Below are 20,490 nucleotides of genomic sequence, written 5' to 3'. Positions count from 1 at the left end.
CTGGCGCCTCAAAAGGCTTTATACAACTCCCCAAGACCCCTAGACAGACTTTACTGTTTAAAGTCTGTGGCGTTTCCCTTTATAAGAACTAGGCTACAACATTTCTGACAGAAAACCTGAAACAGATTTTGACCTGAGGAGGCTTTAAATTGTTACACAAGGTTTTGTCAAGGTTAAATATTGAGTTTTACTTTATCCATTAATGTATTCATTAGTGTGTGCTCTTTGATGCAAGGCTATTAATAATGCAGAAACAAATCACATTTGCCACTGAGAAAATCTCAATTGCAACACACACACACACAACCAACGCACGCTCCGCCTTTAATTCCGCCAACTCCAAGATCAGCGCGCATCACCAGAGAGAGAGAGCGAGAGAGAGAGCGAAAGAGAGACACCAGGGGGAGTGTTTGTGTGTGTGTGTCAGGGAGAGAGACACACGCTAGTGAGTGTGTGTGTGTCAGGGAGAGAGAGGGAGAGCGAGAGCGAGTGAGTGAGATAACCACTGTCAAAGCCGATTACAGTTTATCGCGTCTGTGATTCGGTCACGGTCTGTCCACTTGAGGGTTCTCCCTTTGTGAACGACACGCCTTTCGCTTTCTCCTGCTTGTTTGTTGTTTGTTTGCCGAACAGCATGGATTTATTCTAGTGTTTGTGGGAGTCGGACATATTTACTATGAGTTGCTCTGCAGAAGCGCTCCCGTCAGCGCGGCAACTTTTTGGTGCGCCACGGTGCCACTGAGCCGCGCGTCTCTCGGTGGGAAAAGTTTACACACAACCCCCGGCGAACATGGGCTCGCGGTGAAAGCTTCGGTTGTCTTCTCTCTTCCAACCCGTACGACAAAATGCAGAAGAGCGTCCGCTACAACGAAGGGCACGCGCTGTTTTTGTCAGCGGTCGCGCGTAAAGAAGGGACTAAGCGCGGCTACCTGAGCAAGAAAACGGCGGAGAACAGCCGATGGCACGATAAATTCTTTGCCCTCTACCAGAATATACTGTTCTACTCCGAGAACGAGCAGAGCGCGAGACCTGCCGGGATATACCTGTTGGAAGGATGCACCTGCGAGCGCTCACCGGCTCCCAAAATGTCCACTGCTGGAAAGGAAGCGCTGGAGAAACAGGTGAGAGTTTTAAATGAACAGAGGGTGTCAATCCACTAAATCCTGCTGTGAATGAAAGTTCCCACATCTTTTCTTATTTTATGGTACAACTTCCCAAAATCTGCTCAAAGCCCCCTGACATAATTATGGTGCAGTCACTGATTGTAATATGTAAACATACTGATAAATAATATGGACGCTAATATGTTGTGTTTCCCATATAACCCATGGTTTCTACAGGTAGTTATATTGATTATTGCTTGTTTGTTTAACTTAAAAAAAAAATCAATAATTAAAACTACAAATTCAAATTTCATCACACTCAAACTGATGCCCATGTAAAAAAGAGAAAGTGGCTCATGCAGCATCAGACTGAAGTGGCTGCGGCAGCTCAGCCTCTTCAGTGTCAGGAAGCCCTGCAGTGTCAAGTGCTCCAAGTGCATCATCCCCGAGCAGGTGATTATCCAACAAACATTCGGATCTGCAAATGGGAGCAGGCTGATAGGAGAGTTAGGTTTCCCACAGCATGTCTTTTTCCAATTAACAAAGAAAAAACTTGTTGATTTTCTCTCTGAGGTCATGAAATTTGCTGGCCGCACCCACAGAAGGTTCTGGATTTGTAACCTGTTGAGTGTGAACCCAGTAGTCTGTCACATTTACATCACCAAAAATGATCCCCAGGATGCCATGTTTTTATGGCTGTAACATTGCATCAAATAGTAATGTCTTGTGCTTCATTCAGTTGCATATACTGTAGAGTGGCATATGTAGTATCTTTAGAAATCTTGTGATCTGATCTACAATTTAAAATAAAGTTTAAGTAATAAATGCTTGTGCAACTTGGATTTGTAATAATAGAGCCACTACTGAATCCTGCGGTGCTGAAAAAGTTTGACTTTAAAGCGGATATATGCAGGGAAATATTTTGGGTAAATCTGTTCCTGGAAGTTGTCTAAGCATTGTTGTTGGTAGATATTGTTGCTAGGAAACATTGGAATTACCATTTGCACATGCATTTCATTGAGAAAAAAAATAAAACCCACGTGAATTGGTCACAAGTATATCATCATTCCTATGGTTATGTCAATCAAAGAATCAATTTCAAAGAATCAAGAAAGGATTTGTTATAGCAAAAACAACAAAAACATTTACCTCTACTCCATGAAAGTAATCACAGAGAAAATTATTTTGGTCCCTGATCCCAGTTTTCAGCTGGCCTCAGGGACTGCGTCCCACAGGCATCATGCCCATTACAATACACACTGGAGAACATTGACAGTTTGAGCAAGAATTAAGGAGACAGTAAGTAAAAGCACAATTAATCATATGAGAGGTGTGCAGAGGTCAAAAATAGCCACCAATTATCATCACTCAGAAAATATCCATCCTCGCCGTATCCCTCCCACTCATACAGTAGACGTGTGTTTCTTTAAATGTACAGTATGTGTAAAGACAATTCATTCCAGATGTATGCAAATGGAGAAAATGCTTAGGGAGAGCCAGGAGATGGTAGAGTGTGGTTTTAGTCAAGCCATACATAAAATGAAAAGACTATTTCTTTATTTCTGTAATTGAGTTGTTATTAATTATGATGAAAGGAGGACAACTCTCTCTTTTTGAGGGTAAAATTACATGTGGTTCCAACCGCTTATATCAGTACTGATGTAGGCCATTAAACCTGTCTCTTCTGATGTTTCCGAGCTTGGCAATTATGATGTCTTATTTTATCCTCACTTACACTGACTGTCTCACTCTCTCACCATCTGTCTCACTCTCACAATACAGCTGTGATGTTTAATTAGGGTTATTTTCAATCTGCCCTCAGCTTAAACGTGTGCTGCAATGTAACTTAAACAACATAGCCATGCACACAAGAGGCATAAACCAAATAACGCTGACATTTTATATGGCTGTTTGTTTGTGTGTGTGTGTGTGTGTGTGTGTGTGTGTTTGTGTTTTTAGATGATCAAGTCTCAATCAAGGAGAATTTCAGAGTTCAGTCTGATCCTGGGTTTTATTCCTTGTGTTTGGTAGGATAAAGTGAAAGAAGCCCTTGCTCTTCACTTTTTTCTGTGCAGTAGAGAGTCTGCCAGCAACCTGCAGTATCACACCCCCACAGTGAGCCACAATGTAACTACAAAATACACATCTACTCTCTCTCTCTCTCTCTCTCTCTCTCTCTCTGTGTTGTACTCTCAAATAGACGCAAACCCTTCAAAAAATTTGGAGAGCATTCACACTGGTCAGAATGGTTTTCACAGCGACTGTGGATGTGCATTTCTGATGTGTGTGTGTGTGTGTGTGTGTGTGTGTGTGTGTGTGTGTGAAAGGCCAGTCGATTTAGCTGTGTATAGTTGTCAAACTATCCCTCCCCCCATCATCAAGGGTAAGTTATTGATCCCAGAGGGAAGCACAGTTCATCAGAGGCCATGAACCAGCGGAGAGATGACTATACCATACAGTGAAGGCTGTTTCCAGATCGCCACCCATTTGTCAATTTTTTTCTGTTCGATTCAAAGGCTTTTTGTTGCTTTCTTGAATGACAGTTTGCCATGTAGAAAAAGGAAGAAAAAAAAAGAGCCAATCGTTCATCATTACATCTTTGGGGAATTATGTAGGTCTTAGTATATCGATATCGATGTATGAGGCTGGATATCATAATATCCTGATATGACACAAGTGTTGTCTTTTCCTGGTTTTAAAGGCTGCATTGCAGTAGAGTGACCCACATAATTATATCAACATGATATTTATCAAAAATCTCTGTGTGCATATTTTGTGAAAGCACCAATTGTCAACCCTACAATATCGATATCGAGGTATGTGGTCAAAAATATTGGGATATTTGATTTTCTCCATATCGCCCAGCTCTAGTAGGTCTGTAGGTTGGGAACATCATCTAGTTGTGCCAGAGCCAGGATCCAAACAAAATCATGGATGAAATTAATGCTGTTTTAAATTGACCAACAAAGAATACAGATCTAAAATCCTAAAGCTATGCATTAAAGTTTTTTTTTGCCGATAAATAGATAGATAGATAGGAAGTTCATATATCTCAGCAGCAGTACAGAAAGAAAAACAAACTCTACAAAAAGGTTATTGTAGAGTAAATGTAAAAAAAAAAATTAGATATAAAAAAGGTTGTGTGTGTGTATATATATATATATATATATATATATATATATATATATATATATATATTGCACTTTGCCAAAGTTGCAGAGAATATAAATGTGAGTCCAGTTACAGTTAGTGAGTTAGTCCAGAGGGACCTCAGCAGCCACCCAGTCCACTGATGTCGATTCAGCGACATAGTGGGGATGAATTAAAAGGTTTGATGGCCACTGGCAGGAATTGCCTCCTGTGTCGCTCGGTGAAACCCCTTGTTGGTATGAGTCTTTGGCTGAAGATGCTTCTCCTCTCAACTAGCATGTCGTTGAGGGGGTGGGAGACGTTGTTCAGAATGCTAACCAACTTGGACATCATCTTCTTCTCCGTCACCGCCTCCAGAGAGTCCAGCTCAACTCCTCTTCCAATCATTGAGCCTGGCTTCCTAACTAGCTTGTTGAGCTTTGCTAGTGTCTCTTGGTCTTAGGCTCCGTCCCCAGAACATGGCAGCATAGAATTCTGTATGGCTCTGGCCAATACAAACAGGTAGAACATCCGCAGCATCCTATTGCAGATGTTGAAACCTCTGAGCTTCCACAAGAAGTTGAGCCGGCTCTTAGCCCACAAGTTTAGGAAAAAGTTTTATCAGTTTTTATTATCAGAATTTACCAATTGGCCCCTCTGGTAAGTAAAGGGGTCGGATTGTTGTTTTCCCTTGATTTGCTAAATTGAGTATTTAATACAAAAACTGAAAGGGCTTGGTTCGCACAGCAAAAATGTAATAGTAAATAGGCATTCCTTGACATGTTAGGGGTGACTGTGATTCGGAAGGTAGAGCATAGGTAGGTAGAGCAGGTCAAATTGCAGGGTTTGCGGTTAGTGGTTGCCTAGTGTCTCGCAAAGCAAACTGCTCCTGCCGCTTCCACAGCCTCTGTGTGAAGTGAAAATACTGTATGAGAAAGATACATGAATAATGTACTGGTAATGAAAAGAAAGTATAGCCTGGGTAACAGGTTTGGTATGGTGGCCCTGAGGGGCAAATGAACAAAACACAACATTAACACCAACTTATGTCTGAAAACAATTTTTTATTTTTTTTTTAAACTAGAAGTAAAGTAACTGCTATTTTATGTGTGTTCACCTTGCACAAGTGTTCGCGCTGCATTTACAGTCTGTCACATGGTGCCATCTGCCCTCTTGGCATCTTTTAAAACATTTTGTAGCCCTTTTTGTGGTTTTGAAAAAAGAGAAGATAAGACATACAAGTGTTTGTTTTTGACAGTGAGTCTCACAGCCTTGTTCAAAAGAAACTGTAAAAACAAAAGATTGGCATGCAATTTTAGTAGCTTCAATGTTTCTGTCCAAACCTAAGTGTAGCCAGATTGTTGTGTAATACTGCAGCAAAAGGTTTTATTCACTGCCAAACCTATGATTTGTGTATAAAGGCATTACATGTGTAAAATAATTAAAACCAGGCTTACTTATTTATTGAAAAGTAATCCTACAATATGTTGTGTTGTTTCCTAAAATACAGTATTTTAATTTTTAATTTTTTTTTTTCTGAAATGTTGCGTTTTTCTACCTCAGGTCCACCGTACATAGACACTTCATTGTCAGCGTGAATATAAATTAGGAAATGAGGAATATTTTTCATATTTTTCTGTTCCTCTAAGACATGGATGCCTATTATGTCCAAGTTTCATACTTGCAGAATTTAAGACTCAGTATCGTTGTCAAGGATGCTTCGAAAGGGATGAAAATGAGCTGTTAAGGGGGTCGAATCAGTGACCTTTACTCCATCCATGCATAATGCACATGGCTGTAGTAAAATGAAATTGGATTAGAAACGGTACGGGAGACATATCATAGGTTAATTCAATCCTGTGTGATCTGGCTGCATTGGCTTTATTTAATAAAGTGTGTTTTTCTCTTAGGCACATAGGGGTTCTTTTCAAAAGTCTCCTTCCTCATTAGACTTGATGCAAGAAAACGTGGGGTAACACTTTAGAGTTGAAGTGTCAGTGCTGACTTCCTGCTGTATATGTGTGTGTAATTATTTCTTACAAGAAAGCTTGTCTAGCTCTAAAAGGATTGTGTTGTGTTTTCGCTGTTGCCCACACTAGTCGTCTATATCAAGGAACAAATTCTTCCCATATTACTGGAGTTTGATCTGCTTTCCTGTGCAGGCTGCTTTACATTTTCCCCTTAAGTCTTCTACCAAGAGTTTGAGACATTATGGACCTCATTAGTGTCAGAATATAATTTACAGCTGGCATGTGCCTTGATTAAAGCCTGTCTCAAAGCCTGTGTTTGAAATACTGCAATAATCAACGTATATATGACAACGAGGGTGGATTTTTCTTTCAAGAAAACACTCCTGGTACAACATGTTCTTGTATCTAATACTTAGCATATACTGTCTGTTCTACGAAAACCATTGTCTCCAAATTGTCAGATGTTCATAAACTAAGAAAAAACAGCTTCTTTTTTAAAGAAGTAAAATATTTTGGGAAATGCTTTTTTTCAGAAAGCTAGATGAGAAGGTCAATGCCACTCTCATATTTGTGTGTCAACTGTGGAGGTACAGCAAGGAGACGTTTAGCTTTGCTTAGCTTGTCGTTGAGGGTGTCCACAAACATGGTATCCATCCTCTCAATTAACCCTCAAGAAAGCGAATAGGTGTATTCCCCATAATATTAAACTATTACTTTAATGCTGCTCAATCTATCAATCAATGAATCAATAATTTCATGTTAACAATCATCATATGATTATGTGTAATTTGAAAGGGCTTGCTAGTAACCCACAGATAATTACCATCAAACTCTGCAGTTCCCCACTGCTCTACGGAGCTTTTTAGTGTTTTATTAGCAAATTGTTTGGTTTTGGTTTTTCAGCTCGCGACTTCACTCTTTTGGTACACTCATGCTGCTCTCTTTAGTGTCATTTTTGGGCGCAGCAGGCAGCTCTTTCCAGCAAAAAGCTCTAAAAACGCTTTGTACACCTCCTGCTCTGCTCCAAAGAAGGCTTAATTTGCCTTAAAACAAATTTTCTCAAGCCATAAGGGAGTATTTAATCATTGTTGAAGGTGCTATACAAATAAACAAGGTTAAATGTTAATTTATTATCATTGCGCAACACAGGGTTGCACGATGAAATGCAGTTTTAGTTGTACTTTTATGCTATAGTGCATAAGAAAATCTAAAAATTAAAACAGGTTTTTACGGTGGAGTTGAGGAGTCTCACAGCCTGAAGCTGCTCTGTAGTCTGGTGGTCAAACAGCATTGCCTTGCCTTCAGTTTACCTAAAAAGTAAAAATCATCACATTTGATGATAGGTTTTATTGGACACCTTATCGAATGACCAATACACCCATTAGTCGAAAGATATGGCCATTATAGACCTTACATTGACAGGATTCCTACAGCAAATTTGCAGATGGGTTTTCTGTATATAATATGAATATGTTGCACATTGATCAGCCTGTTGGGAAAGCTGAATTTGGTTGAGTTGCTTCAAGTTAGGCAGATGACCGGTGAGAATATAACCTAAACCAACATCCCAGCAGTATAAGAGCCAGCAGGTATAAGTTCATATCTCATCACATCTCCTCCTGAACCGATGCTGGGCTGTTCATGTGGACACCATGGGTGATAAATGCTCATGGGGCATTGGGCCTCTGTGCTCTTCAGTGGTGTTATTGTTATTGCTGGAGCTGCTCCCATCTATTATACATGCTCCTCCTGACACACACACACACACACACACACACACACACACACACACACACAAAAGGACTGTATAAAGTAAACTTGTGCGCCAGGTATTAGGATTGTTAAGTAGTTTCATGTGCGTTTGTTGTTGTCTGTGCAGAGTTTATGAGCAGTGTATTTTATAGGTTAGGCACACTGGCAATTCTCAAGAATATTGTAAAACAGATTTATGTTGTGTTTAGACACTTCTGCTGTTGCACTGTGGGAGTCGTAGAGCAAACTCCAATCCAGCATCTATTGCATTAGGGCGGCAGGATGTTTCCCAACAATTCCTCCAGGCGATGGAGTGAGAGTATTATAAAGCAATAACAAATGTGTAAGATGGGAGAAAAAGCTTGATGATAGCTGTATCATATGTGTGTATTTATGTTTTTTTTATTAGGAGGACAGCAGTGAAAGTAAGCAGTGGAGGCGGGGAGCTATGTGTTTAATCTCCAGATAAACTGACAGGTAATCCCTGATCAGAGTGTTCAATTAGTATACTTATATACTGTGTGTGTGTGTGTGAGTGAGTGAGTGAGTTGCGTGTATCTGTGAATGTTTAATGTATATGTGTGTGTGTGTGTGTGTGTGTGAGAGAGACGGCCCCATACTTTGTTGTAAGAACTTCTTTGGAGGAAGTGAACAGCATGAAGAAACAGCAGGATGTGGATTCAGTGATAGCTACATCATTAGTTGAATTCAGTGGTTACATAAAGTACTGCTGCTGCCGTTGTCGGATTAATGTTTTGTATCTCTTCACAATGACAAGACTACAGGAATTTAAAAATCTGTTCTTGTTTTCTAAAGTGAAGCTGTTTGGATTTCTGGAATTACAGAATGGTTGTTATGTAAATACAAAGAGGGACATTTCAAATAAAGTGAGAAGATGAATCAAGGAAAAACTGCCACATTTACTATTATTTATCTCTTGTATTTTTTTTGTCAAGTTAGGCATCTACACTATATTTATTTTGGCTGTCGTAAAACAAAGGCAATGAAAAGAAATCATTTTAAATGTATAGTTTGCAATTTTTGTGACAAATTCCTTATTCGCTACCAAGACTTTTATATAACCTTTAAATATAAGGCTACAGCCAGGAGCTAGGTAGCTTAGCATTAAGACTGGACACTGGGAAACAATTAACCTGGCTCCGTCCAACAGTAATAAAATATGTACCAGCACCTCTAAAGCTCACTAATTAACACCTTATATCATGTTTGTTTAATCATTACAACTACCAAAGCGTAAAAACATACATACATATTTGTGGTTTTACGGGGGGGGGGTTATGAGCTGGACTATTTCCTGTCTAGCTCCAGCTTCATATTTAGCCTACTGTATAAATGAGAGTGGTACTGATCTTCTCATCTACTGTAACTCTCTACAAGAAAGCATTAAAGCATGTTTCCCAAAATGTTGAACTATTTCTTTAACTTTCAAACAGGCTTTTAAATAAGTGAAGGCCAAACTAAATGTCTTCTCATTCCTTATTCAAGTATAAAAATGACAATTTGCAGCTTTACAGGGAGTTACTTTACGTAGTCTTTAAGATAAGCTATGCTAATTGGCTGCAGCCTTACATTTAACAAATGTGTACATTGATGTCATCAAAATGTCGGCAATAATGCAAATATTAACCTATTTACTATGGCATATGATGGATGACACCTGGCCACTTACTAAAAAAGATGTGGTGTGCAGGTACCACAGCCTACTACAAGCCATTTTTTTGACAGTGGCAGTTTCCTTCTTTGTTTCTGTCCTGAGAGCATTCTATGAAGCTGCATTCTGCACAAAATAGACATTATTGCCCCTATGGGAGCACGACAGGAGCTGAGGAATGTAAAGAGGAGAGAAGCATATCATGTTAAATCCAGAAGACTGATGGGTAGAAAGTGAACCCACACCCCTTTTATCCTATTTATCTCTCTAAACCTTTTCTCACAAATGACTTTTATTGTTTCATTAACTGATTTAACCCTTATAATGGCTAATAACACATTTTACGGCCTATTCATGTCATCATTTTTAGTTAGTCACTAAATATATCTTAGTGATTTTGAAAAACACCCACAGTGTTAGAATATTATGTACCTTTAATTACTCTCATTGGGTTTTTGTGCCTCCTTTTTATTTCAAAATAATCTGGTTTCCTCTCCTGTGTTTTTAGTAGAATATTTTCATACTCTCTGTATGGTCTTTTCAAGCCATAATAATTTATATTTGTTGTGAATATGAAGCCAATAATCTTTTGCTGGTTTGAAGCATTGTTCCCCCAGGATAATGCCAACAACAGGTAGTTTGAGATTATCTCTGTTTCAATAATCTCTGTGGTTCTTTTGTAGTATCTCATGTTCTGTTTTCTTCTATTCTTTTTAGAGAAACCCAGCATGGTGCTATATACTCCCACACATACAGGAAATCAAGTTTATGGATTATATCAGTTCCACACACACACACACACACTAAAAAATACTGGGCTGAAAATAACCCAAATTGGGTTATTCCCAACCCAGTACCTGGTTCAATATAGGACAGAACACATGCTGGGTTGTTTTGACTTTTTGAACTGGGTTGAAATTTTAACCCAGTATAAGGGGTTGCTTCGCCTAACCAAAGCCTGGGTCATTCTGACACCAATGTTGGGTTAATGCAACTCATTACTGGGTCAGGCCCACCAGCCCAAATATTGGGTTAAATTGACCCCCTTGTTGGGTTGATATTTGACCCATTCATTTAGTTATTCTTTCATCTATGAAATTCCTATATATTCCTATATATTTATTAATAATAACAGACAATGCATACACTTCATTAATGTCACTGATTTTATTGAACAATATTTAATTTACTCATTTAAAGAGAAAAACTGGAATAACAATAACAAGTCCAATTCCCTTATCACATGAGCGTTTCCAAAGAAGAAATGCATGGGGCCACATTATCCCTACCTCATTTCAAAATGAGTATCAAATAACTGGACTAATACAAGCAACAATTATTAACAATTAATTTTCTCCTTATATTCCTCGTAAATATTAGAGAGAGAGAGAGAGAGAGAGAGACAGAATTCCCTTATCGCATGAGCATTTCCAAAAAACAAACGCATGGGGCCACATTACTACCACCCCCCCATTCTTTCTGGAGGAACTGCTAAGCAGAGAAACACTGCTTTGGGAAATTGATATCAAACACATGTAAACATTTGACACAAACATGTACAGCTTGGACGTCGCTGTCGTGCTCCAGGGCCGGCCCACTGGGAACGGTGAATGCCTGAGAGCAGCAGTCCTCGCCTCCCAACACCAGGGTGCAGGGGTATGGCCTGCTCTGCTGCCTGAAGGTACTCCACCATGTTGGCTCCGACCTGCAAATAATAATAAAAAAAAAAAAAAAAAAAAAAAAAAAAAAAAAAAAAGAAAAACAAACAAATTATTTTTTTAAAAAAATTTAAAATTAAAAACCCGCCCCCCCAAAACCAAAGGGCTGTGTGAGTCTAGGACTACTCACAGGCTTAAGATCGATGAAGGCCTTCATGGCGTCAGACACTGTAGTCCTCACGGTCTTTCGGCCCATCCTGAAGACTGCAGGTGGAATCAGACCTGGCAGAACCATCAGGGCAATGTAGTCTTTGGAGCCTGTAAAGAAAGAAAATAGTTTGACATAAGTATTATCATAGTTTATTTATCTATTATCATAGAGTAGCTTATGGTTCGAATAATGCACAAATCCAAATATACAAATCTAAGGGTTATGTTGATGTTATAATTTCTACCTTGAGACAAAGACTCTGTCTCTGTCTGCACGTGGAGCTTCTACCCCTCCCACTGGGCCGCATGAACAAGCTTCTCGCTGAACCTCCTCCAGGTCAAAGATTTAGTCTGATGCCTCTTTATGAAGAACCTCGAAGTCCTGCACAATCTGAGAGGGGGAGATTTAGAATAATTAATTAAATCATATATCATCAAAACAAAAATAATAAGATAAGTGAGAGAGAGAAAGATTGAGAAAAAGAGAGAAAGTGTGTGTGTGTGTGTGAGATTGAGAGCACATTTTGTAATAAGAAAATTACATTTAAAGGGGTGATAGAATGCAAAACCGATTTTACCCTGTCATAGTTGAATAACAACAGTTTGGTGGGTAAATAGGACATACATAGAAGCTCAAAATCCCACTGACACCCCTTTACTATGAAAATCTCATATTTTGAAACTGCCGCTGAAAACGAGCGAATCCCAACAAAGCTGAGTTGCTTGCGCAAGCGTCTCAAAATCTGGAACCTTAAGAGAACGGTCACGCCCCAACATTTACATAGGCTACACAACTGACCTGAGATCAGGTAGTACATTTACATAGGCTACACAACTGACCTGAGATCAGGTAGTACATTTACATAGGCTACACAACTGACCTGAGATCAGGTAGTACATTTACATAGGCTACACAACTGACCTGAGATCAGGTAGTACATTTACATAGGCTACACAACTGACCTGAGATCAGGTAGTACATTTACATAGGCTACACAACTGACCTGAGATCAGGTAGTACATTTACATAGGCTACACAACTGACCTGAGATCAGGTAGTACATTTACATAGGCTACACAACTGACCTAAGATCAGGTAGTCTTCTGAATCTAGCTAGGTCACGCAGATCTCTGCTATTCCATTACAAAATTCACTTCTGAAACTTTTTTTATGCGAGAAATCAACCATATAAAGCTCGAATATGGGCCGCTTTACGAAAATGGATGGCTAATTGCAAATTTTCTCCGACTGTGTGTCTGAGTTTAGTGCCGGTGTTGGTGCTGCCTGGCTGTTACCGCCGTCCCTGACCGCAGTGTCAGCGAAGCGTGTTACGCCGCGCAATCTTTTACCGCAGCCCGCAGGTTCCAGTTAATTTGGTAAAATTATAATGAGTATGTGTCTTGTTATTTACATTCACTATTCATTCTTTTACTCGTTGTTCTGCTGTTACCTTTAATCTTCTTTCATCTTCAACTTACTTTCTTTCATTCTCTAATCTTATTATTTTAGATATTTTTATGCCGGCAGCTGGCCGCGGAGCCCCGTAGTGCAGTATCCACAAAGGGTGACTTTGCCCTGGGTATGGAGCCCAGCAGGCGCCGCTTTCGCCAGACTGTGTGGAGCTCCTAAAGTCTGACACGTCTTACCAAATTTGCAATTAGCCATCAATTTTTGTAAAACGGCCCCATATTTGAGCTTTATATAGTTGATTTCTCGCTTAAAAAGTCTCAGAAGTGAATTTGGTAATGAAACATTGCAGTGTCTGGAATATGAGATTCTGTCGCTTCTCTAATGTGTGTGTATGGGGGATTCGCTCAACCAATCAGCGCGTCTCTAATGTTCGCGCTATGGCAAGTCGCTCAACCAATCACCGCGCAGCTCATCTAAATATTCATGACCATACCATATTTGGAAGAAAAGCTCTTGTTACAAATAGGGCCAAAACACAGGGATGCATAAGGGCCAATAAAATATCAACCAGGCCATTTTCAGCCCAACCAATGTTACATACCCCATTAGGAGACCATAAGGAACAGTGTGAAATACCCTATATAATCATTCTATCACCCCTTTAAAGTATTGCTGTGCACAATGGTAGACAGAGGTGTAGTGGTAAAATAAGAGGTAGCTAAACTATAAATTCTGTGGCCATGGTAAGGTTAATAAAACCTCATGCCAATTGTTTGCCTTCTATAGTTGTGGAATTTCTGTCACTATCGAAATGGTATTTCAGGGACCTACTATGGTGACCACAGGTGATGGGTAATCAAAATGGGATTCTGTTTAGGGAGGCATGGTCTTCAGTGGCACATATAGTGTTGGATTCTTTTACATAATGCTCTTACATGTCAAGATGTTGTACATCTAAACAAAATGGAGTATTGTGTAGCCTACAACTTCATTGGGGATGCATGAGGATAGGGTAACTCATTTTTTTTAATGTTGACATATTCAATAATATTAACAATAGGCATATAGTACAACAATATAACATATTTACCTGCAAAAGTGTCAATCAGCTCAAGAAGTTGCCGTTCTGTTAACTTTAGCTTAACAAAGTCCTCCATATTCAATCGCTATAGGGGAGAAGAACAAGATCTGTTAATGTTCAATCAATGTATGCAAGTGTATTTTGCAGTCTGTCTGTCTGTCTGTCTAGTGAAAATATAACGAAGTTGCTGTAATCTAGTGCCATGTAGCTAGCTAGCTAGTGGTCTTTTCATAATCACTTTAAACACAATGTGGTATTTCTACAAAGTGTGTTAACTGCACTAAACACAAATTACTTTGCCAACAGAATGCGTGCAATGCACCTTCAATGCTTCGCTCTGTACTAGCTACTAGCTAGCTTACAGGATGAGTCAGCAATTAGCGCTAGCTAGCGCTAGCTAGCGGTTAGCATTAGCGATCTTTTTAAAACGTTATAATACTTCATATCATAGTGAATTTGTCTCGTGATTTGCCCCAGACACACACACACATGTTTATAAAGCACTGTTTATGTGTCACTCCCTCAGAGAATTAGAAATAGTCTCCATTTAAATCTTAGGTATCATGCTACAATATTAACCTGCTAGCTAGCATTAGCGCTATCATACTTGAACTTGCGCTAGCCTTATAACATGCATGAATCGTAGTTAGCTAGAAATCACTGTTGCTAACTGGATTATCAGAGCTAAAACGCTCCTCCTATCCGGCAATGAATCAAGATCAAGTAAGTAACTGGTAACCGGAGCTAAAGTCTGCTGTTTGACTGCAATGAAGCAATGTTGTAGTAAACAACTCCTTGCTAGCTGCTTGCTTAATTAGCATCAGTGGTAGCCGTTAGAGGGGCAGTACGGTTGCTTTCGGCAAAGTAATGTAAAGTTCTACAGCTGTCCCGTTATGGAAATAATGATTATTATTATATATATTATAACTAACAACTAGCAAGCTCGTCTTTCTGTTGAAGACAGAGGTAGTTTTCTAAAAAATGAGAAATGACAAACCTTCAGTGTTTCCAAAAGTGTTCTCCCGCCTCGGAGAAAAGAAAAAGACCGTTGGAGGAGGAACCCAAACTTGAATGTAACCCAACCACTGGGTTAAAATGATCATTGGTTGGGTTATTCAGATCAAGGCACAGTCCAAAACCATTAACCCAACTACTGGGTTACTGAAAGTAACCCAATATGGGTTAAATATACATAATACAGGGTTAAACAGCCTCAACCCAGTGGTTGGGTTAATAAAATAACCCAGTATTTTTAAGAGTACACACACACACACACACACACACACACACACACACACACACACACACACACACACACACACACACACACACACACACACACACACACACACACACACACACAAATCTGGTCTCCTCTCTGTTGTATTTCTCTGTAATGGTAATCATCACCCTGCGGGAGTCAGGATCACTGAGCACTCCCTGCTTCACCAGCAGTGCAAAGGTGGAGACGCATTATACATCAGCATCCAGTGGAGCCCATTGTGTTAAAACGGCTTGTTAATGATTTTTTTCCCTTTCTATGTTGTAATGAGCACATATGGATCTAAGGAATAGGATGAGACAAAAACCTGTTCTACTGTGAAACTTGTCAGATGTTAACGGCAAACACACACAACAAAAGACCCAACCTGTGGTTGGTTTTCCCTGCAGCACTGGATTCAATTTGATAAACTGTGATATTTCACTTAATTATTGATGCTAAGGAGTAAGTTTAAATTTCCTGTGTCTTCATGCAATAACTGTTTGTAATTGTACTGTTGCAGTATTTTTTGCTCAATAGTGTCTTTTGCAGTACTTGCTTTTATGCACATCAAGTTCAAACAAAGTTAGGCAAACCTTAGTGGTTTGGCATTGATATTCTTGTTACCATTTGCAACCTGCTGTGTTTTAGAAATGTGACTATTTTTTTCTTTGTTGACTGAGAAAAGCAGACATTTGAAACTAGCTTTAGTTGTACAATCTATTACATTGAACATTGAGTCTGCAGATTTTTTATGTTAAAGTTATTATGAGGTTATTATGAGTGCTGACAACAAAACATTGACAACAATTCATTCAAACTACTGTATGTGATAAATTAAGCTGGGGTTTATTTTAGTTGTCGTTGGGAAATAAATCTATAATAATCTTTCAGCAATATTGTAATTCAAGTGGTGTGAAAGAAAACTAAACTTTTGCACCTCCTCACCACCGTTTTCAGGCTTTAGAAAATCTAGCCCATGACCGAAGACTTTGGCCGATCACAGGTTATTTCAGAGATAAAGAGCGTTTTTATTGGCTGTTCTGCAAATGCAGATGCGCGTGCACGTCCCTTCAGTGAAAGTTCTGCTGCTAAACATACCCAAAGACTTAGGGCCTTAGCTAACTCAAGGCTAAGCTATTTGATAAGACTTTATTAAGATAAGTCATCTATCTATACACAGTATATGGAGGAACGAAATTGTGTAAAAATGTTGTCTAGTTTAGTGCCCGGGAAGTGGACATTTGCTGTGAAAACAGTCAGAGCTGGTCTGCTGGGGTATAACGAATACTGGTTCATTTGCCGTGTTTATCCGAGGCTCTAGCTAGCTAGGTAGTTTAGCCTTCTGCTAATCGTAGCTCACGGCTGTGGCAAGTTCAGTAGCTAGCTAGAGCCTTGAATCACAGTATGTCATCTCAAAGGGCTTTACAAAAAAAACATGACGGTAATTCTCATAGAATTGCTGCAGCTATATAACGGCATCGGGATGAAATGAATGACTAGTACTCCGCCGATGCATATGCCTGTGCTCGTCGGATGGGAACAGCATGCAAAATATATCCACAGATGATGATGATGATGATGATGATAATAATAATAATAATAATAATAATAATAATAATAATAATAATAATAATAATAATAATAATAATACATTTGATTTAAAGGCGGCTTTGTTAATTAAAATGTTAATCCAGCAAAGGAACTATCATGGCACAAAAACTACTTCCTAGTTATTCAATGCTGTTTTAGCCTATACTTAAACTATATATACCATGGGTGCTTTATGTGACTGTGCAGTTTTTTTAATATTATTTTTCAGTACTTTCAGTGTATACACATTTAGTCCCAGTGGGAATAACACCTTTAACAATCTCAGCATTCATGCCTTTTTTCTACCCATTGAAGTAAACAACATCAAAGCAGTAAAGTGGCGTCGCTCTGAAATACTGAGAGTTAAATTCGAGGAAAAAAAAAACGAGGTCCGTCTGTGGTACTGTGTAACACAGTTTGGCCTCTCATCAGTGCACCAAAGCAGACAGCAGTGTTGCATCATTAGTTGCTATTCCAGACCCCTAATCATTAGTGGATCCTAACATTCTGTCATCTCTGCTTTTAAATATTTATAACACATGAGTATTTCTGGTTCCCCCAGCCATCTTTTGCCTAATGAATCTATTACCAACAAGTCCAGTTTCATCTTTGACTCTTTAATCTTTAATTTCATTACAGCGCTACCATGAACCTGAGGGTGTGTGTGTGGTAGGTTTTCATTTCTTAATGTTCAGTCTCTGTTGGACGGGTGAAAAGTAGTCTCACTTCTTACCTTTGTTCTCGCAGCAAGCAGTTTGGAATGACTGTCCCGAAATTGCTTTTTAATAATAAAATTTCTCTTTATTGTTCTTGTGTCACTCCTTTGTGTTACGCTGTCAGTTTCACAGATTCATTTTCTATGATAGCTGTTCCACAGATTAGGCAAAAAAGGGGAATTGTACTTTTATTTTTTACTGTACGTCGGTGACCTACAATAATGAGTGAAAGAGTAGGAAAGAGTCTCTTTGTTTCTTTTGCTTTTCCTCTATTTCTTTATTTGTTTAAATTAAATCTCTTACAGTACAGTGAAGGCCCTGAAGGATGGAGGGTACATTTGAGCTGATTTGAAGGGAGAGCGTGCTGATAGTCCTGAATGGTACTGTAGAGCTGGTAAACTGCGTGTTCACAGCTCATAGAAAAATCGGACCTCTTACTGCTTTTACATGTTCCTCTTCGACTAATGAGGACACAGTACAGTGTTACAGTGTAATTCATTGCACTGCATTGTTAATGTTTTCAACGACATGAGGTCCAGCATGATCCAAAATCTTCTGTAAAGGATGCGATACATTAAAATTAAATGATTGCCTGGGGGCAATTGGGTCACTGCTGCAGCAAATAGTGGGAGTTTACATTCAAAGAGGAATTCAGTGCATAACATTTACATTATAAGTATCCTGCAATGGGAGATTATATGAATACTTTTAATATCAGTATATACTGTATAAACAGTGGTGGATTGTAACTAAGTACATTTACTTGAGTACTGCACTTAGAGGTGTTCTGTGGAGTTTTCTTTTAAACAAGCGAAGTTCACATTTAGTGCCTCTCAACAAAACAGTGGGAATCCTTGGGGCCTAACAAACACTTTGCAAATGTTTTATGAGGAAGGAAATGCATTCAAACTCTTTTGAATATTTGGAATTGTGCATTGTTTAAATCCATGTTTGCTAGATTGCGTCTTCCTCTTCACTGCCTTTGTGGGCACACTGCTACGCTCTTTTGCATCCTTGTGCATATGAATGATACAAACAAAACGGGAACCCACTCGTAAAAAAGGAAAATACTCAATAGCAATAGTAGTGCTCCACAGGATTTAAGTACCATTTTGAGATACTTTGACTTTACTTGAATGTTTCCATATTAAGCTACTTGTATTTCTACGTCTCAGATGGAAATATTATATACATATTTTTTTACTTTATTAGGCCTGCATTTATTTCACATGACAAGATACTTTACATTTTAAGATCACATTATGAACGTATTCAACTACTATAATCTCTCATTTGCTAATTGTAACATTAAAATGCTGCTTGCATGTTAATCTTTCAGAAATATTAATTGAATATTTCACTGTCTAAGGTCAGTCTACGTGTATAATGAGTATTTTTACTTTAGTTCTTTTTAATAAGTATAGTTTGGCAGATAATACTTCTACATGTATACTCCTACTTTCGCAAAATTGAAATGTAGGACATTTATTGCAGCAGAGTGGTATTGCTCCTATGACTTTTCTTTCCACCATTGAGCATCAAATAGAAAATACCACTACAGTCGCTAACATGATCATCACTGTATATGTGATAATTATCACTGGGACATATGTGTGATCAAAGCAACCATGTGAATCAATACCAACATGGTGTGAAAATGTTTGTGCGTATTCCCTTTAATAAGGCTATAAAAGGCAGACATATTGTAAACCCTGACATATACTGTGCACTGTAAAAATCAGTAACCATTAACTCCATGAATATGCTGTTATCTTAATATGCAGGTAACATATGCTCAGAATATCCATCTAGATCTCTATATAAGTAAATGTTTTGTTTTCTACTTAATGCTGCTTCCTCCATGTCGAAAAATTACAAGATGGATCAATAAAAGCATTAAATGAATAGAGGCAGCGCTAAAAAGCAGAAACTGGAAATGCAAAACGTGACAGAAGCGTCAGATATTGTGTTGCCATGGAAATGTTATCTTGTTAGGTGGTGACACAATTTAGAAATATGTACTCGGTTAAGAAATATTATGTAACCACTTCGTCTCTCTACCATTCTATGTCGCTCTTTCTCCCTGTCAAAGACTGTTAGAGCATAGATTATTGTTGATGTAATAAATCCAGCCAGCCAGTGAATCGAAATGACAGATACATAAAAAGCAGGGATAGGAGGATAGAGATGGAGATGGAGGAGGGTCTATGAATGTGTGTGTGTGCGTGTGTGTGTGTGTGTGTGTTCCAATAACCTTGGTGACTCTGTCCCAAGCCCATCCCAACTGCAGGGGCTGAAGCCCGTCCATCCTCCTGCAGGGTAAACGTCTCTCCTCTGGACTCAGTTTGGTTCACTGAATCCTTACTGAGAGAGACACAAAGAGAGTATGAAGGGGATGGAGGATGAGGAGGAGGAGGAGTGGGTTTTCAACAACAAGAGAAGTGAGAATGCTGGTGGAGCGGGACAGAGGAGGTGGAGTGGGATGATGGGTGAAGTGCAAAAGAGAGAGAGAGAGAGAGAGAGAGAGAGGTGGTGGAAAGAGGTGGTTGGATGATGAGAAGAGAAGAACATGAGGAGGAGGAGAGAGAAAGTCCATGCAGAGCTCAGTCTTCTCTGTTTTCCCTGACTAAGAATAGCAGCTCTTCTGGTAACCCAGTGCCCCAGGACACGACCATTTGAATAAAAGCCTCTATCACTTCACATAATGCCTGGTGTGTGTGTGTACGTGTGGGGAAGTATTTTGAAGGCAGATACTCAGGGAAATTCAGCAGATTAATAAGAGAGACAGACAGGAAACAACAGCGAGACAGGGAGCGGGCTAATTGATGGGTATGATAATAGGCTAGTGAAGAAAGGGTGCACAGACGATACATCATTTCAGCGGGCAACTAACTCTGTAACCCTCCCCCGTCCAGTCTCACTCTCTGTCTGTGT

At 39.2% G+C, this 20,490-nt stretch overlaps 1 protein-coding gene and 1 long non-coding RNA gene across 2 annotated transcripts in view; one reads left to right on the top strand and one right to left on the bottom strand.

Annotated features, from left to right (window-relative positions):
* Window positions 1-490: 490 nt before the first annotated feature.
* The window catches only part of LOC120560029 (ras-specific guanine nucleotide-releasing factor 2-like), a 49,968-nt gene continuing 29,968 nt past the window's right edge, over window positions 491-20,490 (top strand). Inside the window, 1 exon segment of the mRNA XM_039802131.1 lies at window positions 491-1,121. Within this exon segment, the coding sequence (XP_039658065.1) occupies window positions 846-1,121 (276 nt within the window). The 5' untranslated portion in view covers window positions 491-845.
* LOC120560032 lies at window positions 11,198-15,155 on the bottom strand. The gene is made up of 5 exons (XR_005639405.1): window positions 14,984-15,155; window positions 13,996-14,071; window positions 11,740-11,885; window positions 11,475-11,602; window positions 11,198-11,331 (listed from the first exon to the last, which is right to left on the bottom strand). It is a non-coding gene; the product is annotated as an uncharacterized LOC120560032 (long non-coding RNA).

The sequence above is a fragment of the Perca fluviatilis genome, chromosome 6 (assembly GCF_010015445.1).
Source record: "Perca fluviatilis chromosome 6, GENO_Pfluv_1.0, whole genome shotgun sequence".
NCBI lineage: Eukaryota > Metazoa > Chordata > Actinopteri > Perciformes > Percidae > Perca > Perca fluviatilis.
This window is presented reverse-complemented; position numbering and strand designations above follow the sequence as displayed.